Source organism: Notamacropus eugenii, chromosome 3 (assembly GCF_028372415.1).
Source record: "Notamacropus eugenii isolate mMacEug1 chromosome 3, mMacEug1.pri_v2, whole genome shotgun sequence".
Classification (NCBI taxonomy): domain Eukaryota; kingdom Metazoa; phylum Chordata; class Mammalia; order Diprotodontia; family Macropodidae; genus Notamacropus; species Notamacropus eugenii.
In genome coordinates, this window is record NC_092874.1 from 105,772,421 (window position 1) to 105,793,481 (window position 21,061).

The window sequence follows — 21,061 nt, forward strand, 5'->3', positions numbered from 1 at the left end:
GCAAGCCCCAGGGACCAGCTGCAGGAGGGCGGGCCTCCAGCAGCCTGTCTCTTTAAATCTCAGGTAATTTGGAAGGAGGGAGGGTGTGTCCGCCCTGCTTCCCGCTGGCTGGGAGCTTCTGACAAAGCCGAGTCCGAGCCCGAGCCTCAACTCCTGCCAAGTGTAACAATCCCAAAGCCCTCTCGTGGCTCGGCCCCAGCAGTTGGTGAGAGCTCCGGGGGGCGAGGGGGGGTGAAATCCTACGGCGGAGCGGGGGAAGGGTGTTTTGGATCGGGGGAGGCGGAACCCCGGACCAGAGACGGGACCTCTGCAGAGCGAGAGCGGGGGCGGGCTCGCCCTCGGTGGCTGCGATGTGGCCCCAAGACTGATTCCTGCCCAGATCTGGCCCCGGTCCGGGTCCCAGGCCCAGGCCCTCGGGGTGGCAGCCCTGCACCCCATGGGGGTGCCCCTGCCCAAGGAGCTAGGGCTGCTCCCCAGCCTGTGGGGCAAGATCTGCCAATACCTCCAGGGACGGGAATCGTGGGACAGGCGCTTGGATGAGTTGAACCTGTTGCAGCAGAAGAGGTAGGTGTCGCTCGGAGCCCGTGGGTCCCCCCACCACCACCATGCTGGTCTCTGGCTCACCTGCCTCTCTCCGCCATCCTCTAGATGCTCTTTTGTGAAAGGGAATTCCAAAACTCTGATGTTCTTTCTATGCAGTCAGCCTTGAACATCTACATTCAATTCAGTTCATTTCAAGGAGCATTTATTTTTGAGGAGGCGGGAAGGAGACTCTAAAGTTTACCTAAAAGTTATTCTCAATGCACTTGGAGTTCCAAGCTGGGTAGAAACCACCCCGCGCATTGGATAGGCTTGGACTGCATCCTAGAGGCGTCTACTCCGACAGCTGATTAGGAACATTTTGCTCTGGAGGAACTGGATCCTCTCGTTGGAGGGAGGGGGTGTTGGGATGGATAGCGCAGCCCCAGCCTCAGGTCATATTAGATGGCCAAGGTTCCCAGGTGTCCTTGAGGGCAAGAGTAGCGGACTGTCCCCCATTCCTGGAACTCTCTCCCTCCTCCGCCTGACCTCCTACGCTTCCTTTAAGTCCCAACTAAAATCCCACCTTCCACAGCCTTCTCTGACCCCTCTTCATTCAAACTTAATTCAAATTTTTCCTTCTTTTAATTATGTCCTATTTATCCTGTATACAGTTTGCTTTGTATAGATTTGTTTGCATGTTTTGTTTTGTTTTTTCTTGTTAAATTGTAAACTCCTTAAGGTCAGGGATGATCGTTTCCCTCCATTTGTATCCGTACTGCTTGACGCCGTGACGGACACATAGTAGGTGCTAAATAAATATTTATTGAATTGAATTGAATGGTGGAAAGGACCCTGATCTATCACCGTAGTCAGCTTTTTGAGGGCAGAAACCAAGCTGCTTTGGGTGCATGTATCCTTGCACCTATTAGGTGTTTTAGAAAAAAAAAAATATTGTTGAACTGGAAATCAAATTGACTTGTGTTCAGAAGACCTAGATCCAAGCAAGTCCTTTCTATTTACTGGTTGTGTGACCAAGGGTGATTCACTTTATGTCCCTGAGTCTCTATTTCCTTATTTATAAAATGGGAAAAATATTTTCAGTACCCTAACTCTAGGGATTGTTGAGAACAAATGAAAAAAAATTAATATGAAATCACTTCCTAGTTGTAAGCTATTATTCTTCTCAGCTCTCTTTATATTCTTTATACTCCCAGATAGAATTTCTGGCAGTCAGGAGTCTGCCTTCAGTTAGCTTTGATCCTTAGGCTGATTCCTGAGGCTTTCCCACCATTGTTTCCACCCCCTACCCTCCTCTGGGGACATCTGGGACTCCCTGCTCTGGAAGGAAAGGAGAGGAGTGGTTCTCCTTGTGTTTGTGTTGGTGTGTGTATCTGTGTGTGTGTGTATGGGGGGGGCGTTGTTGGACCCCTAAAAGAAGTGGCCTTTCAAATGACGTACTACCTCCTTCCTACACCCTGAGCTCCTTCCCGGCCAGGCAATAGGAGTTATTCAGGTTCCCTACTTGATAGGGACTTCCCCAGGCCCCTACGAAGGAATATAATGTTTCTATTCATAATAGAAATACTTGGCACTCCTCACCCCACCCCCAGACTCAGGATGTCTCTTCAGTTCCAAACTTGTCATGGCCAGGAAGGAGACTGGGGAATTGAGGCAGAATCACCTTCTTCCTAGCTGATCTCCAGATACTGGGATATGGTGGGTTTAACTTCCTTTTTTAGCTGTAGTTCTCTCACCTCACTCCACCCAGATCTCTCCCCCTGGGCCTAGGAGGGTGGGTGGGGGAGAACATGTTTTGGTGATGAGATCTTGAGTTGACACAGGGATGTTTTTGTTGAGGAACAGGCAATCACTAGTTCCACTGGTGTGTGACCCCCTCCCCGCCTCAATAATGGGAGCGGAAAGACCCATGGGCTTAGAGTGAGGGAACCTTAGTTTCCTGAGTCTTTGTGTAGGTATGAAAGGAGGGTGTAGGACCAGAACTGGAGGCTATAACCTATTACCTTTGACTTCCCTCTACAATTCCATTCTGGCTTGGTCAGGACACTTTGGGGAAGTGACACTCGCTGGATCTTTCTCTGCCTCCATTTCTCTCAAAAATCACATTACCTGCTGAGTGACCTTTGTGAGCCCTGGGGAGGAGAGTAGTAGGTGAAACTTCTGATACCACAGCTTTATCCCGTCTGGGACACTCTTTTCCTCAACCTGAACACCTACCTCAGCCCTCCCTCTCCTTTTCTATTTCCCCTCTTGTTGTCTTTCCACTTAGTACCCAAAACCTTACCCTCTCCGTTAGAGGGAGTATGCCATGGGACATCTATATGCCTGGAAGGGTGGGCTTCTCCATCTATGAAAATAAAGGAAGACTACTTATTATTTCAGTATAGTTAACCATAATGTTTTGTGGTTGTTACACAGTTTTTTCTACATATGCTATTGTATCTTTCATATATGTTATCTCTGTTCCTGCAGGGGTGGGGAACCTGTGACCTCCAGGCCTCATGTGGCCCTCTAGGTCCTCAAGTTTGGCCCTTTAATGGAGTCCAAACTTCACAGAACAAATCCCCTTAATAAAAGGATTTGTTCTGTAAAACTTGGATTCAGTCAAAAGGTTGCACCCAAGGACCTAGAAGGCCACATGTGGCCTTAAGACTGAAGATTCTCCACCTCTGCTCTAGGGAGATCCTATGAAACCAGATCCCAGGATCTAGGACTGGAAGCTAGGAGGTAGGGTCTCCTAGACAGGTCCAAAGTGGGGAAAACCTCCAGCAGAGTAGGAAAGGCTTCATTTTATTTCATTTAAGTTCTTCCTAATCTTCCAAATAGTTCCTTTCTTATCATTAAGCCCTATGTTCATAGTATCATAAATTCAGAGCCAGAAGGGACCTCCAAGGTCATTTAATCCAATCGTTTCATTTTACAGATGAGGGAACTGAGACCAGGGGAGTTGTGATTTGTGCAAGGTCTCATAGGGAATAATCAATCACCAAAGGTGGGATATGACCCCAGGACCTCTGAATCAATATTCTTTGTGCTGTATACCTCCTGTCTCCTGGATATATAGGGGATCTCTAAAGTAAGGGGCCCTCCAAGACTGACTCTCTGGGTCTATCAGCTACCTTCAGTCTAGTGGAATTCAATTTGAGCTTCGCCATTTTTCCTGGCCCTTCCCTCCTTCTGGGTCTTTTATTAAGGCACAAACTGAAACAGTTAGAAACAAAGAGAATGGATGTGAAACCTCTCCTGAGCAGGGAAATGACATCTACACTTAATGGCATGTTTGTACAGGTTCAATTCACTGTCTGGGTCACTTAAACAAATCTCTTCACCTCTCTGAGCCTCACTGTCCCATCTAACGATCCATAAGACCTATGATTTAGAGCAAGGGACATGAGAGATTATCTGAAGATTCTCCCATCCCTCCCCCCCCACCTGAAATTACTACCTTCTCTTGGATTAGGTATTTCCTTTTCCTAATGGATTAGTTTCACTTCAATCCAGTACTTTAACTCCACTATGTTGATGGCCTAGTAATGGGGTTGGAGGAGGGCCAGGGTTCATCAATGTTTTTGCATGTGTATGTTAACCAGGGTAGGGAACCTGCTTTGAGGCTGAAGGTTCCCCACCCTTAGTTTAAACCCACAGAGGGTGTTCTGTGATTCCCAGTGTGTTGTTCTCACCCAACCCAGAGGAAGATGCATTTGATTTATGTGTACAGTGTCTCAATGCCCTGGGAGAATGAACTGAGGCCCAGAATGCCATCCCAGAGGCTAGAGTCCTGGAAAAGCTGTTTACGTATGGCTCTTAGTTTTGTTTTTTTTTCTTAATTTCTGAGGACAGGAAGCTGAAGTTGATGGTACTCTGGCCCCATCACCTCTCCCTGCCCCTAACTCAAGGACAAACAGCAAAAAGCTCTCAGTCAGGTGAGACTAAAAGCTGTAAGAGTAGGGTGAATTGCTAAAAGTAGCCCAAAGCTGGGTCCTAACTCTAGCTCTTCCTTGAAGTCTGCCACTAGGGACACTGGACAAATCACTGAACCATTCTGGGCCTCAGTTTTCTTATCTGTAAAATGATGATGTTGGCTTGGACTACCTGTAAATGAACTCACCCTGGGACCTTAGGCTTATCTTTCTAGACGTCAGTTTCCTTATCTTTAAAATGAGGTGAATAACATTTCCCTTACCAACCTTAGAGAGCTATCATGAGTACCAAATGAGATAATGAATAAGAAACTTGACAAAGTGCTAATTTTGTTTTTAGTAAGTTGTATTTTTTTCCGATTAAATGTAAAGATATTCTTCAACATTCATTTTAAAAAATTGTTCCCTCCCTCTGCCCACCCCAAGATGGCAAACAATCTGAGATAGGCTGTACGTGTGCAACCATGGAAACATAAGTTGTGAAAGAAGAAACCGAACAAAAAGAAAAAAACATGAAAAACAAAAAAAGTGAAAATAGTATATTTCAATCTTCATTCAGACTCCATAGTTCTTTGGATGTGGATGGCATTTTCTGCCATGAATCTTTTGGAATTGTCTTGAGTCGTTGTATTGCTGGGAAGAGCTAAGTCAATCATAGTTGATCCTCACACAATTAAACTGTTCTACATAATTATGAAGTTACTTATTAATAATTTTAATTCTAACATATATAATATAATACATACTATTTATTGATAATAATCTCAGTCCTTATGTGGAGGCTCCTTCTTATGGTGTGATGTTCTCTACCTAAACCATGAGCTAAAGGTCTATATATGCCCTTCCCACTCCCACCCCCCAACAGTGCAAGTCCTTTTTACCTGGGCCCACTTGATGGGGTTTATATTCTGCCCTGTCTTCAGTCTCCCAGCAACAGACTAAACACAGTACCCTGCTGGGTACAATGGCACTCAGCGTCACACTTTCCTAAGACCCAAGATGAAAAAGGGCAAAGTGGAGCAAAGGGAAGAGGGCACAGATGTTCACGTGCCAGGTTATACCTAGCCACATGGGGCTAGGGGACAGGGCCCCTGGATTTGACTGGAAGATGTGAAGTAATATAGTAAGATTACTCAATTTTATGGGAGATGAAATCCCCATTTCTTGGAAGGAGGAAATAGAGACAAAGGTGTTTAATTAGGGCCAGGAACGGGCTGAAGAACACATTCTATAGCTTACCCGTCATAATATGGTGGAAAGTGTCCTGCTTTTAAAAGCCAGAATACCTGAGTTTGTGTTCTGGCTTGGGTTACTTCCTTGTTGTATGACCTGGGAAAGTCACTCAATCTGTCTAAGGCTTCGTTTCCTTGTCTGTAAAGTGATGTTAGTAACATTTGCCCCACAGATTACACAGGTTCTTTTAAAGGAAGTCACTGAAGGCATTCTATAAAGGTGCTTTATTTACTATCATCATAGAGATAATAAGGATAAGTCTCATCCCTTATTAGTTTCTAAGAAGTTCCCCAAGGGGGAATGGGTAAATATGGGTAGGCTTTCTGTATCCCTCGAACTTAGGCATAATGAATTTAGATATAGGTGTTTAATAAATATTTGGTGTTCGTTGGCTCGAGTTTAACTGGGCTTTGGAGAACGTGAATGAAGTCCAGTGGGGCAAGAATAATTTTTTAGAAAAGGCATCTAGTGCCCCAATATTAAGATTCTACAGGCTCCAGAGAGATGGGGGCGGGGGGGGGGGGGGGCTTTGTACACAGGATCTTAGATGTCTATCTGTAAAGGCTACCAGAAGTCATGTAGTCAACACCCTCATTTTAGGGATGAGGAAGCTGAGGAACAACAGGTTAAGTGACTTGCCTATGGTCAAACAGGCAATAAATGTCAGAGTTGGAACTGGAATCCAGGTCCTCTGATTATGAAGCCTGTCCTCTTTCTACTGTACTACACTGCATCCTAAGATGAGCTCATCCCAAAGGCCAGTTCAATTTTTTGACCTCTGCATTTCTTTTATCCATGAGACTTTTGTGGAATGTGATAGGTTTCAAAATCCAAGTAGCCTTGCCATCTACAGCCCCAGTGAGGCTGTTTACTGGGTCACTGAAGGGAACTTAGTTTTGCCATCCTAAATTGTCTTCTTTTGGGGAGTTTCAGATTTACCAGTCAGAGACTAAATGGATTCAGCTATTGGCCGATTTGAAATCTTGCTGGTTCTGCCTCCCAGGGGAGAAATTTCACTTAACTTCACTGTCAGTAATGTATAATGTCTTTAAGAGCGGTAATCACTTTACACATTTTATCTCCTGTGATAGTACCCCTTCCCCTCAATCCTTCAAGGCAGTGGAAGAGAGATATAGGCAATACTTAATCATTCAGAGAAACTTAGGGCAAAGTGGAGAATAAAATTTAGGAACATCTAATACCATTTTTGAATCTACCCTGGTATTCTTCTTTAAAAAACAGCAACCACTTTATACATTTTTTCATTGGATACTACCCCTTCCCTTATATCCTACAAGGCAACTGGAAGATGAATCATGAAGGGGCAAAGAGATACTCTGTCTTGAGAATCTGTTGTCTCCTGAAACAAGATGCAGCCATTCAAGGAGGAGCAGGGGTGAAGTGCAGAATAAAATTTAGAAACCTCTAATACTATTATTATTATACTTACCCCCTGTGTTTTTCTTACCTTTCATCCATTGAACTCATTTCATCCATAACCTTAGAGAGTTACACCACATCCAAGAAGGTTGTTTTTCCCATAACACTGCCCCCTCCCCCCAGTTCTAACCTTTTAAAGCTCCCAAATTCCACATTTTCAATCTCACTTCCTTTCACTCCTTCTTATCCCACTCCCCATCGAAACTCTGGTCTTACACAAGAACTCTATCAACTTCTAACCAGCTCGGTGTGAGTCAACCATGTTATAAGGCTGCCAAAAAACAGTGACTGCAATTGTAGGCCCTCTTAATAGAGCTATAGTGCCCAGAACAAGAGCACTTCATTGTGCTCTGCCCAGGTCAGACTGCATCTGGAATATTATGTTCTGTTTGTGGGGGGGTACTTTAAAAGGCACATAGGACAAATTATTAAGGGAAAGGGGATCAGGAAAATGATGGTATTTGAAAACACATGGAATGATTAACCAGTCTACAAGCATTGATTCAGTACCCATTAGGTACTAGGTACTGGGGATACAAATACAAAATGACAAAATACTCCTCTCTCTCAAGCATCATGAAGGCAGTCATAAGCTACATTACTCCAACACATTTCAAAGAATTAGGAATTATGGATGTATAACTTGAGGAAAAGAAAGAAGGTGATTTTGCAATGGGGGGCATTTGATCACAATCTTCAGATATTTTAAAGAATGTCATTTAGAAAAGGAATTAGATTTATCCTGTACAGCTTCAGAGTGAAGTGTATGAAGGGGAGGCAAATCACATGTCAGGATAAAGCAGCTTTAACAAGTTAGATCTGTCTAATAGTGGAATAGACTGCCTTGAGAGGTAGTGACTTCCTTGTCACCGGATATGTTTGAACAGAGGCTAGACCACCGGTCAGGGAGGGAGTAAGAGGTTGGACTAGGCATCATTAACCCCCTTTCAATACTAAAAGTTCAGTGATTCACCCCAAGCTATAGGTCCTTTTAGCTGAGTGCTCTTTCCCAACTTTTCCTCCCTTCCCCACAGGTAATATGGGAAAATGCTTGAGAACTGGGAAGGGCCTCATATGCCCTAAAATAGAGAAACTGGAGAGGACCTGGAGAGAGATGACAGGAGTGACCAGAGACTTTGGGTATCCGGGTACAGCACATGCTTTTGTGGTGTCTGACTAGCAGGACAGAATAGAAGGACATTAGCTAGCAGATAGGAGACCTGCATTTTTAGTCCAAGATCTGCTACTAATTGCCAGTTTACTTTGCCTCCTCACAGATGAGTTTCCTCAACTGTAAAATAAGGAGATTAGGCTAAATGACCTCTAAGATCTTTCTTGGCTCTTTCTGTCCGATGATACTTTCTTTATACTATACGCTCCCTTGGGAGGAAGTAAGGAGGAGGAGAAATAAGGGAGAGAAATGTGGGGAAAGGAGCCTGGCTGAGTAAACTCAAGGATGAGCTTGAGGGGCAGCTATGTTCAGATGGGAGTGGATCGTGCCATGGCAGATGGTAGTCTGCTGATGTCCATCCCCAGAAAGCAGAAGGAGGGAAATGTGATAGATTTCAGACCTGATTTTAGATACAATGAAATATTTATATAGACTATAACTGGTTTTTCTGTTTTTGTAGGCCCATTGTTCTACTAATGTCAGTTTCAAGAACTCAAAACCACTCCCCTTTCTCCATACCATAGTGAGACTCTAATTTAGGACAAGGGTCATAGATCTAGAGATGGAAGGAACCTCAAAGGCCAATAGTCCAATCTTCTCCTTTTACAGTTGGGAAAACTGAGGCCCAGGGAGGTTAATTGACTAGTCCAAGACCATACAAGTAGTGAATACTGAAGGTGTGAACCCAGGCCCTCTGACTCCATAACCAGTACTGTTTATATTGAAGTAGGTGCCACTTTACATGACACTAAACTAGGAGAACCCTTGTCTACCTATGGGAATAATTGTCTGTGAATAAGTTATCAATATATTTTTGGACTCCTCTAGAAAAGACCAAATTGCTCAGGAGAGAGAAAAATAGAGGAAAACTAGAAGGAAAATAATCAGGAGAAAAGAGAAAGTTTTAGTTTATAAGAAAAACAGGAATCAAGGACATAGATTTTAGTATTACCTAGGAGAAGGAAGTTTACCCTGAACCAAGAGACACAGATTAGAACTCAGTTGAGTCCACAGCCTTTTCTGGAAATGGAAAAGTGAGCTTTGGACACAAAATAGGATATCCTAAGGATGAGGAAGAGAGGGCTAGACAGAGGCATCTAGATTTTGGGAGCACAGTAGGAAGTACCCACTAATGAGTACAAAGCAGGATGTGAATCTAATTTGTATATCTGTAACTGATGACCTAAATAGAGTTATTGAATGAATAATTAATGAATAAAGCAACTATTAAGAGCTTAGTATGTGGAAAGTACTGTGGTAATCATTGGGGATACAAATAGGAAATTAAGACAGTCTTTGCTCTCATGGAAATAGAATACTTATGGGGGAGACTATATATATGTATTATGTATATATATGTATGTGTATATATATGTGATATATATGTGTGTGTATATATATGTGAGATATATCTATATCTATCTCTCTATATATAATCTATAGATAGATAGATAGATAGATAGATAGATAGATAGATAGATAGATAGATGTATGAGGTTTCAGCTGTCAGATGGAAGAGTCCCCTGATTCTCAGTTCAGTTCTCAGGGTCCAGCAGCAAAACAAAGTAAATGTTAATGCTTCTCTTTAATGCCATTTTCAGTGATAAAATCCTACCAGTTTCTGATGCTGAGCTGTTTCACAGGTCCAAAGATCTTGGTGAAAAGAGCTTTCTTTTCTGAGTGTTCAGGAAGGGTGCCTGTAGTCTGTATAGCAATAATTGCCAGGCTATATCACCACAAGGGCTGCCTGTGCAAAGAATTCTCTTGTGGAGAATTCATTCATTCTCCTAGAATGATGTCTGAGGGCACTGGACTGAAAACATTGCTATTCCCAAGGCTCCTAGGACATCCTTATTAGGACCTAAAGAGAGATGGGGGTCAAGTTGGTTGTTTCTAGTCATGGTGGTCCAACCTGCCTGGCAATGTTGTCCCCTCCCAGTTACCACCCCCCCCTTGCCAGTGAACTCCACTGCCACAGCCAGGCTGGCTGGTCTACCTTGTGTATGTAGTAGTAACTGGTCAGTGGGTGATGGGGAAGGTTGGCCTCTTTCTCCCCAGGAATGGCCTCCCTGGATGAAAACCACAAGGGAAGGGCTAGATGCAGGAATGGTGGTGCTTCTCCACTTACATGACTTCCATGCCGATATGCTTGTTGGTGGCAGTTGGTCAAGATGTGTTGCTGGTGAGGGTGGAAGCTGCCTCCCCTAATGACTAATACCTTTCATGATGACCACAATGGCTGGACTGGAAACATCCTCAGTGTCCTCAGGAGGCACGAGCGTGTCCTTTAGAGTCAGAGGGGTTATGGTGCCTAAGATGATGATGGTGATCTGCCCTTCCTGGCAAACCCTGCCCTCCCCACCACCATGTCCTGCCCTTTAGGGTGACCTGCTGCTTCAGTCAGACTGACCATATTATTGCCCATATACATCTTCATTTCTACAGTGAAATAATATTTATTGTATTGAAGATGCAATTCCTAAGCGTGTTTTGCTGATGACTTAGTAGCAGGAAGGGCAAAGAGGTAGAAGGCCATATTTCTGAGGCTATCACCTCATGAAGATTGCTATGTATGCTGTGCCTTCTTCCTTCTCTGATCAGAGGAAAGAAAGAAAGAACAGATGATGATATTGAAATTTGAGGAATGTTACTGAAAAATTTTGAGATTCGTAAAGGAATAAGCATTTTTAAAAGCCTAATATGTCCTGATGCTTTACAAATATCATCTCGTTTGATCCTCATAATGACCCTTTGAGTGAAGTACGAACTATTATTACACCATTTTGCAGATGAGGAAACTGAGGCAAACACAGGTGAAGTGGCTTGCCCCGAGTCACAGAGCTAGTAAATGTCTGAGTCTGAATTCAAATTCAGTTCTTCCTAATATCAGTTCCATTGCTCTATCCACTATGCAACCCAGCTACCTCTAAAATAATTTAAATGTGCAAGGGAATAAATATTTCTACAGTACAGTAGTATGCCAGATACCACTAAGTTCTTTTTATCAAAAAAAAAAAGTTACAACAAACTTGTGAGGCAGGTGCTATTATTATCACTACTTTACATTTGAGGAAACTGAGTCAAATGGCTGTGAAGTGACTTGCCCAGGGTTACTTCAGGCCCAGTGCTCACCTATGCGACCTGTGAGCTACCTAGCTGCCATGAGCTTATCTTCTATAAGGCTGGGGAGCGGCAAGAACAATTGGGGAAAGACCAAGAGAAGAAAATCTTAGGATCTGTTTGTGTGGTGGTGGGTAAGGCTAGAATTGAACACTTTCTGGAAGGCAGGGGGCCAGCTGAGGGGACACAGCAAAAATTTCTAAAGGTTGAAACCAGATTGAGTTCATGACTTTCTCTTAACTGTAGCCCTGAAGCAGAAACAGAAATTGTGTGGTGGAGAGTACCTAGAGATGAAGATTCACATGGCATTCTAAGGTGGTAATTAGTGAAAGATTAAAATAGCAGACCATGAGGTCAAGGCTGGTTATGGAAATAAGTGATACCAGAGGAGGCAAGATGGAAAAAAAACGCTGGGTGTGGAGCTGGGGGAGCTGGGCTCCATCCTCAGTTCTGCTATTTTCTATCTGTTGTGATGAGAGGCAAAATGATCTTCCCAGGACTCAGTTTTCACATCTGTAAAATGATGCCCTTGCATTGTATCAGTGGTGTCAGACTCAAATAGATACAGGGTTACTAAACCGGGTACCCAGGGTACATAAGGATCCCTGTGGAAGCAGATTGACATTAGAACATTACCCATGTTCTATGACATTTTTATTTATTTGGTTCAACATTTCCCAGTGACATTTTCATCAGATTCTGGCAGTCCTGTGCACAGCATGTTTGGTGAAGCATGTTTGACGCATCTGGGTTAGTTGACCTCTGACACCCATTCCAACTCTCAATTTGTGGTCGTATAATCCTCTTCTCTCTCCTCCTCCTTACTCAATGCTTCTCTTTCCTTCCCACTTTACCACACTCTATCCTGGCCCCCGGGAAGAGCACTTGAAGGAGCAGTGGTTGAAGAGGAAAGCAAACATGAAGGCCCAGGGGGCTGGAGCTAGGAAATCATGTCCTTAAGAGTTTTACCCAACCTAAATATATGGCTAGCTAGTGCCTAGGAACACACATAAGATACCGTCTACTCCTTGCAGTTTTTGTTTGGTTGCTTCAGTCATGTCTGACTCTTTGTGACCCCATTTGGTGTTTTCTTGGCAAAAATGCTGAAGTGGTCTGCCATTTCCTTCTCCAGCTCATTTTACAGATGAGGAAACTGAGGCAAAGAGGGTTAAGTGACTTGCCCAGTGTCACATAATGAGTTAGTGTCTGAGGCCAGATTTGAACTCAAGAAAAAAAGTCTTCCTGACTTCAGGCCTAGCACGGTATCCACTGCGCCACTTCACTGCCCCTCATTGTACATCTCTAATCATCCCCAAATCATCATCATCATTATCATAATAGCTAACATTTATATAGCTCTTTAAGGTCTGCAAAGCACTTTACAAATATCTCGTCTGATCCTCACAACAACCCTAGGAGGTAAATACTATTATTATCCCTATTTTGAGGTTAAGTGTGTTGCCTAGGGTTATGCAGTTGGTAAATGACTGAGGTCAAATTTGAATTCAGATCTTTCTGATGGTGGCTCCAGAGCTCTATTTACCATGCTGCCTAGTGGCTTCTATATGGTAGTCTTGGCTACCTAATGAGGCAGAGGGGAGACCTGGATGAATACAGATTTGGAGTAATCCCTCTACCTTTTAGTTTTAAGCTGTTTGAAGGCATAGGGTCTAAAGACTATCAGACAAGTGAGTAGGTAGAGTTGAATGTATTGACTCACTGGATAAATGGCTAATGAAATGGGATAAGGATTAATTGAAAATTGCCCTCTTCTCTTACTGAATGATCCCGGGACAGCTGGGATGCATATAGGTGTAGGGGAGTAGGGTTGGGCATACATATCTCCTTACAGACTTCCTCTTTCTTTTTCCCTATACTCAAGTCTTGCTTCCATCTTCCTAAATGTCCCCTCCTATAGGATCTGGGAGTCTCCGCTGCTCTTAGCTGCCAAGGAGAATGATATTCGAGCACTGACCAAGCTTCTCAAGTATGAAGTCTGTGATGTTCACCAAAGAGGTGAGGAATTTGGTGCCCTTCACTGAAGCCTCACCTGCCCCTACCCCCTAGGACAACCCTTTCTCCCTGACTTCCTTGGCTCTCCTGACTCATTAACCCCAATCCTATGTGCTACTGTAGAGGCCTATAGGCTACAATCCTGCGTGCTACTATAGAGGCCATGAGAGGTATTTATGGCCCTGCTTTCCTTCTCCAACCTCAGGGGCCCTTGGGGAGACAGCACTACATGTTGCCGCCCTCTATGACAGTTTTGAGGCAGCCAAGTTGCTGATAGAAGTTGCACCTGATCTGGTGACTGAACATATGACTTCTGAGCTGTATGAAGGTGAGAAGGCATGATGTAAATGGCGGGGGGGGAGGGAGGAAGAAAGGAGAAGGTATGCCTTCCTAGGCATGGGATGGCCCAAGGGGCCAGAGCTAGGGCTATGGAGCCTCCTGCTAACCATAACCATGCTTCCCCTTTCCTTCAAACCCAATGATCTCCCTTCGAAGTCCCTAAACTTTGTTCTTCCTTCCTCTGCCCTTACTCAGTAGTGAAGATGCTTTCTCTCCTAGTTGTGTTCCTCTGAAGAGCCAAGGGCTGGGGAGAGGACTAGGGAGAGGGAAAGAAAATGGGCTAGGGAGGGGACTAGGTTAGGCTGCTTAGAGACTTTGGGGGGGATGTTAGCTAATTTTCTTTCCCTAATATATTAAGGCCTGAGGCTCCCTGGTTTTCCTTTGCTTCCCCTCTTCCCTATGCCTTCCTTGCTAAGATTTAGAGGTCCAGGCAGAAGTTCAGGAGGAGGGGGATGTCTCAGGAAAAGATTTTCCTTCTGGGTCCCTTGGGACAATGTTCCTCATCTTGGAAGGTAACGTGGAGGTCAGTTCCCATATCTGAAGTGATCTCTTTGGGGGGATCCAGGCCAGACAGCACTCCACATAGCGATAGTGAACCAGAATGTGAACTTGGTGAGAACTCTCCTCACCTGCGGTGCCAGTGTCTCTGCCCGAGCCACTGGGATGGCCTTTCGACAGAACCCTCGCAGCCTCATCTACTTTGGTGAGTACAAGAACTAGGGTGGTGAAGGAGGCCAATAGGGCAGGGGGGTGGGCAGGTAGGGTAATGGAGAGGACTTAGACAAGGAGAAAGGAGAAGGGTACAGAGACTGGGAAGGAAAGAAGCTATGAGTTAGGTCAATTACATTTGCTTGGGGGAGGTCAAACCTTGGGTTGGTCTCTGCAGACCGCACAGATTCTTCAGAAGAACCCCTTCTTTTCTCTGTACTCTCTCTGCCTACAAACTGATCTTTCCATTTTTCTTTTATGTGATTTCATTTCCCTTACTCCCTTCCACCAATTCTGCTCTCCCACTGTCAGCCAGTCACTGCCCTGATTTCTATACAATTCCTACAAAGAGCCCTGAACCTCATGTGCACAAAGGAAGGAGACAGTTTCTCCTTCTTGAAGCTCCTCATCTGATGGGACAGAGAGGGTCCCTACTTTTCAAGGTTTAATCAAGGAAACAAAGCAGTTAGATGCCTCTGGCCACTTCTGTCCTGTACGTTTATTGTGATGACCCCCTTCTTCCCTCCAGGAGAGTACCCTTTGTCCTTTGCTGCCTGTGTGGGCAATGAAGAGATTCTTCAGCTACTTATAGAATTTGGAGCTGACGTCCGGGCCCAGGACTCCTTGGGTAAGAGTTGGCATAGAAGTGGGGGGATTTAGAAGGCTGTGTTAGAACTGGGACACAACTGAAACACAACTGGGATTAATAAGTAGTCAATGACCTTCAAGCCACCCCCCACATCATATGTTCTCTCCAGGAAATACAGTGCTTCACATCCTAGTATACCAACCCAACAAAACATTCGCCTGCCAGATGTATAATGTGTTACTAGCTTATGATGAGCGGAGTGGTCACATGAAGTCTCTAGACCTCATCCCTAACCACCAAGGCCTCACTCCCTTCAAGCTGGCTGGTGTCGAGGGGAACACTGTGGTAAGAGATGCTTGCCCTCAAAAGTAGGGCCTCAAACCTTTGTCCATGAGGGCAAGAACAACTCCTTGCCACATATCAAGAGAAGTAGTAGATTTCATTTGTCAGCCTAAATGTAAATTTCTACTTCAGGTCATTCCTCTTCTGTTTCCTGTTGACCACCCTCTTATCTATTCCATTCCTTTTGGGCACATCTTGAAGTTTGGGAAGTTATGGCCAATCTGGGGATGTCAAAGATGGACAGGACGTTCTTCAGGAGTCCTTGGACTCTGATAACTCTTGTCTCCTGCCCTTTAGATATTCCAGCACTTGCTGCAAAAGAGGAAGCATATCCAGTGGACATATGGACCATTGACTTCCACTCTCTATGACCTCACAGAGATTGACTCCTGTGGAGATGAGCAATCATTGCTTGAACTCATTGTCACAACCAAGAAGAGAGAGGTATAGGTTTAGTCCAGAAAGGAGGAGGGGAAGGGAAAAAGGGGATGAGCAGAGAGAAAGAGTACATGTATCAGTGCACACACCCTATTCTCCATTCTCTTTCTTCTAGGCTCGTCAGATCCTAGACCTGACCCCTGTGAAGGAGCTGGTGAGCCTCAAGTGGCGAAGGTTTGGGAGACCATACTTTTGTGTGCTGGGTGCCATCTATGTTCTCTACATGATCTGCTTCACCATGTGCTGTGTCTACCGTCCCCTCAAGCCTCGGAGCAGCAATCGCACTAGCCTGCGGGACATTACTTTTCTCCAACAGAAGCTACTGCAGGTGATTGCTTCTGACAGCAGAAAATCATAGGATGATGCTTCACTTGCCCTTTCTTCCCCCAGATAAGGCATTCATGGGTTATATGTGCTTATATTTTTGCATACGTGAACAAGCTTGTATAACAAATGGATAACTTGTATAACAAATGTATACACAATTTCTAAGGTACATATATGCATACTCCATGGAATACCATTCAATAAATAAAATTTTTAAAAAATTGAGCCAAACCCAGCATGGAAAAGTAGATACTGTAGGATAGACACTAAGAAACTCCTCAAGGTCTGGGAGATGTCCCAAGAATGTACCGACATGAACTCATTCTGCTTGGACCCAGAGGACAAGATTAAGAACAATAGGACTGAGTTGGAGAGAGACTTATTTGACTTATTAGCAATTAGAACTCTTCCAAAGTAGAATGGGTAAAAAGGTTCCCCACTCCTAAAGGTCTTCAGTTACACTGGTCAAGCATTTGTTGGGGATTGTTATAGACAGGATTTTTATGCAGACATAAATTGGACTATATGTTAGAGTACAAAGACCCTTCTAATTCTGATATTCGATATGTATGTACATACGTACAACACATACATGCATACACACCCCATGTTCCATACCTTGAACTTCTATTTTTCCCAGTAGGAGTCTTACGTGACCCAGGAGGACAATATTCGAATGGTTGGGGAGCTGGTTTCTGTCATCGGAGCTGTGGCCATCCTACTTCTTGAGGTGAGATATGGACAAGAGACACCTCAGGCCCAGAGATTGGATGGGGAGGGTTGTTTGGAGCTAGTCTCCTATTAACAGTACTAAATCATTTGTATCTCCTTTATTCCTGTTTTCTGTTTCTTCTCTTGATTCACACACTCAGATCCCAGACATCTTCAGGGTTGGGGTTGCTCGGTACTTTGGACAAACTATTCTTGGAGGGCCTTTTCATGCTATCATGTAAGTCACCTCTTACCCATGTCCTAGTTCCATTGGAATATCTTGAGCACCCGAATCTCAGCTTCCTCTTCTTTACCTATCCTTCTCTCCCAGCAATGTGCTTTAAAAGGCTTCAGCTAACCCCCAGTTCTAGAAGCCCCATCTCCAGAGAATCTATATGTCTGTATTGATGCAATACAGGTGCCTGAATTTGAATATATGTATATTATGTATAGGATTGTGTGTGTTTGAGTATATGTGACCAGTGGAAGTCACACACAAATTGCAGTTGAGGCCTGGGATACCCGCCATCCCTTTACATGTGCCCTATGTTTTTGCTCCCTCCTCTTATCCAAGCATCACCTATGCCTGCATGGTGCTAGTGACGATGGTGATGCGGCTCACCAGCACGTCTGGGGAGGTGGTGCCTATGTCTTTTGCCCTGGTGCTTGGCTGGTGCAATGTTATGTACTTCGCCAGAGGATTTCAGATGCTGGGCCCCTTCACCATCATGATCCAGAAGGTCAGTGTTCCTCCCTCTAATTTCTGTTATGGACAGCATCTCCCTGCCCCTCCATCACATTTGGTCATGTCAGAGAAGGGGGCTGAGCAATTTGGGAGGTTCGTATTTAGCATATATGATATAAACTAGAGGTTCATGCAGATGATAGATTGGGGGCTGAGCCATTGTGTTATTGGAGGGAAGGGGTAGCTACTCAGGGACAATTAAGGGAGGAGAAATTGCCTCATCCTTCCCTTCTCCTCTCTGCCCCCTGCAGATGATTTTTGGGGATCTATTGCGTTTCTGCTGGCTGATGGCTGTGGTCATCCTGGGATTTGCTTCTGGTAATATCTTTCCCCAGGACAGGGGCTGGGAAAAGGGGAGAGAGAGAGAGAGAGAGAGACAGAGAGAGAGAGAGAGAGAGAGAGAGAGAGAGAGAGAGAGAGAGAGAGAGAGAGAGAGAGAGAGAGAGACTCCAAGGATTAGAGATAATAGGCAATAATAGAATCAAGATAATTTTGAGTAAGAATGAGGTAATGGGAAAGATGGATGCAATTGGAATTTGTAGAATTCAAGAAGTTCAACTCAGTGAGGAGAGCAGGGTTTTGGATGCCAAGATCATGAGAGTTAGGAAGGTAGCAGAACACAAATGAGATCAGTTAGGTACCAAAAGGTTAGAAAGATTGGAGTAAGAATGAGGTTCACAGGGAGATGAGGAAGAATAGGGAAATTGGGGAGGGTCTTCAAGATGAACCGTTTTATGGACAGTGAATATTGTCAGAGATAAAGAGTTAAAAGTCTAAAGCTTGAAAATATGACTGGCAAGGGTCACCAAGGAAGTTGGCTGATGGTTGCTTGAATATAGTTGTCTCCTCCTCCTGGGCGGAGCAGCGTTCTATATCATCTTCCAGACAGAAGACCCAGATGATCTGGGCCACTTCTTTGACTACCCTATGGCATTGTTCAGCACCTTCGAACTGTTCCTCACAATCATCGATGGTCCTGCCAACTATGATGTAGACCTGCCCTTCATGTACAGCATCACATATGCTGCCTTTGCTATCATTGCCACGCTGCTCATGCTCAACCTGCTCATTGCTATGATGGGGGACACCCACTGGCGAGTGGCCCATGAGAGAGATGAGCTCTGGAGGGCTCAGGTGAGCTCCTTGGTAGAAGATGTGTGTCTGTCCTCCCCTATCTGGACTCTTGTTTTAAGATACCTGCAAGATATCCCAACTGAATCCTAACCTCCAAGACATTGGGTACAGTATCAGACCATGGTCACTTCTTATCTCTTGGGATAAAGGGAAGAAAGCAGATCGCTCTCAGCAATAAGTGACATGACTTCCCAGGAAAGCCCCTTCTATCTCCTTCTTACCCATCCCCTTTAGAGGGTTTTCCTGGACAGAAGATTGGGACCATAGAACTGGAAGGGACCTTGGAAGTCAGCTGGTCTTAGGCTTATAGATTTAGAGCTGATTTAGGGCCTTAAAAGCTAATTTAAGAGATGAGCAAACAGAGGTCTGGAGACCTTGCCCAAGGCCATACAGCTAGTAAATAGAAGAGCTAGACTTTGAACCACAGGTCTTGTGGATTCCAAGAATAGCGTTCTCTCTTCTGCACCTATTTGCAGAAGCAGAGGATTCCTAATAAAAGACTTGAGTTAGAGTTCTGTCTCTATGACCTTAGGAAAGTCCTTTGTTACCTTTCCCCCTGATGTCCTCTTTGATAGAATAGGGGTTAAAAACAAACACTTTCCTTAACTAACTGAAAGAGTTGTTGTGGGTATGTATTAGCACTATGTTGTCCAGGTATTAGAAATAATATCTGGGTGGTATTCTAAAATTCCTATCTGGATCTCAGATTGGGATGGAATGGAATTTGGTGATGGTGAGTTCTTATGGACATGAATGATGCTCACTTTCTCCTTACTGCACTTAAAATGTTGCTTATTTCCACCTACTGTTCTCTCTATTTCTTGTTTTCTACCCATTATTTTAAGAATGGCACTCCTCTCCACACTGTTGACACTAATCCTCTCCTCTATCCCCACCCCAGGTTGTTGCCACCACAGTGATGCTGGAGCGAAAACTGCCCAGATGCCTCTGGCCTCGATCTGGAATCTGTGGTCGAGAGTATGGACTAGGGGACCGCTGGTTTCTTAGGTGAGTTGGAGTGTGTGAGCATGTCCTCCTAGTGTGTCTCTTCTCTCTACCCAGCTCCTTCGGTTTATAGAGGGTTAAGATCTTAGATAACAGAATTTCCTAAAAAAGAATCTATTTAGTAAGCCATTCCCTCTACCCCCACAAAAATGGTTGAGGATACTGCTAAGAGTAGGGTTTTTTCATTCTTGGTTTTTGTCTGAGAAATAGGGCTTTTCTTTCTTCTCTCCTTCTTTTGAGGGTCTAAATCGTAGAGTCTACTTCTTTTCCATAGACAATAAACTATGTGCTTAATTCTGGCACCCTTAAGGGAGGGCCACTGACCAATAAGTGTATGATTCAAACCATTCATGTCTTCCATCTTCTCCACAGAGTGGAGGACCGACAAGACCCAAGTCGACAACGAATACATCGATATGCCCAGGCCTTCAATCCTTCGGGAACTGATGATTTAGACAAAGACACACTGAGCAAACTGGACTTGACCCCCGACTGTGGCCATCACAGACTGGCAACACCTACCCCATCCATTTCCCGAAATACCACTCGAAGTAGTGCCAACTGGGAGAGGCTTCGACGGGGGACCCTGGGGGTAAATTTAAGGGGGGAGATCAATAGGGGCCTAGAAGAGGAGGAAGGGATGGTATATCAAGTCTGAAGCTCTTCCACAGGAACTCAAAGACTTCCCTTTGCTCAAGGGGAATGAAGAGGCCATGTTCTTTGTCCCTTTGAGGGAGATTGGATTGAGCCAGAGAGAATGCTCTTTAGAAGGAGCCAGATTCCAACTTATCCAGGCCCCACTGGGCTACTGGTGAATTAAACAGTATATGTCCATTCCTTCCCTTCACTACCCCCAAACCCCCTAAGGTCCTGTCACTGTGGCAAACTTTCCCTTTCCTCAAGGTCGAGCAGCTGAATACACTGCCAGAACAAAGCACTTTAAGGATGTTCTACCGAGCATCCTCTCCCCACCCTTCTCAGGTACCCCTCATCCCTTACCAGGGATGGGCTTTCCCTTGCTGAGCTGGGTAATTGTAGGAGATGAGAATAGGGGCTCATGAGAAGTGGAGATCCTACAACTGAGTGAACAAGGAAAACAAGAAAGACTTGGGTGTTATGGCTGGTACACAGACACCTACCCTGCTAAGGCATCACTCCTTCCAATAAAGTCGGCGCCCTAATTTCTAAAATGCCTTCCATGTTAGTCTTTCTCCAAAAATATTTCTAGTCTCTTTAATCTTCCTCCTAGGGTCTCCTAGTTTCCTACTTATATGAGACCTCATCAC

The 21,061-nt window shown here is 44.5% G+C and overlaps 1 protein-coding gene across 1 annotated transcript; it reads left to right on the forward strand.

Annotated features, from left to right (window-relative positions):
• Positions 1 to 262: 262 nt before the first annotated feature.
• Positions 263 to 20,965, forward strand: LOC140533135 (transient receptor potential cation channel subfamily V member 6-like). The gene is made up of 15 exons (XM_072652508.1): positions 263 to 564; positions 13,343 to 13,440; positions 13,643 to 13,765; positions 14,342 to 14,479; positions 15,014 to 15,112; positions 15,243 to 15,418; positions 15,713 to 15,859; positions 15,969 to 16,181; positions 16,824 to 16,910; positions 17,053 to 17,129; positions 17,466 to 17,631; positions 17,888 to 17,954; positions 18,502 to 18,770; positions 19,672 to 19,778; positions 20,148 to 20,965. Exons 1-15 carry the CDS (start codon positions 437 to 439, stop codon positions 20,431 to 20,433), a joined length of 2,181 nt encoding a protein of 726 aa, XP_072508609.1. The 5' UTR covers positions 263 to 436; the 3' UTR covers positions 20,434 to 20,965.
• The last annotated feature ends 96 nt before the right edge of the window (positions 20,966 to 21,061 follow it).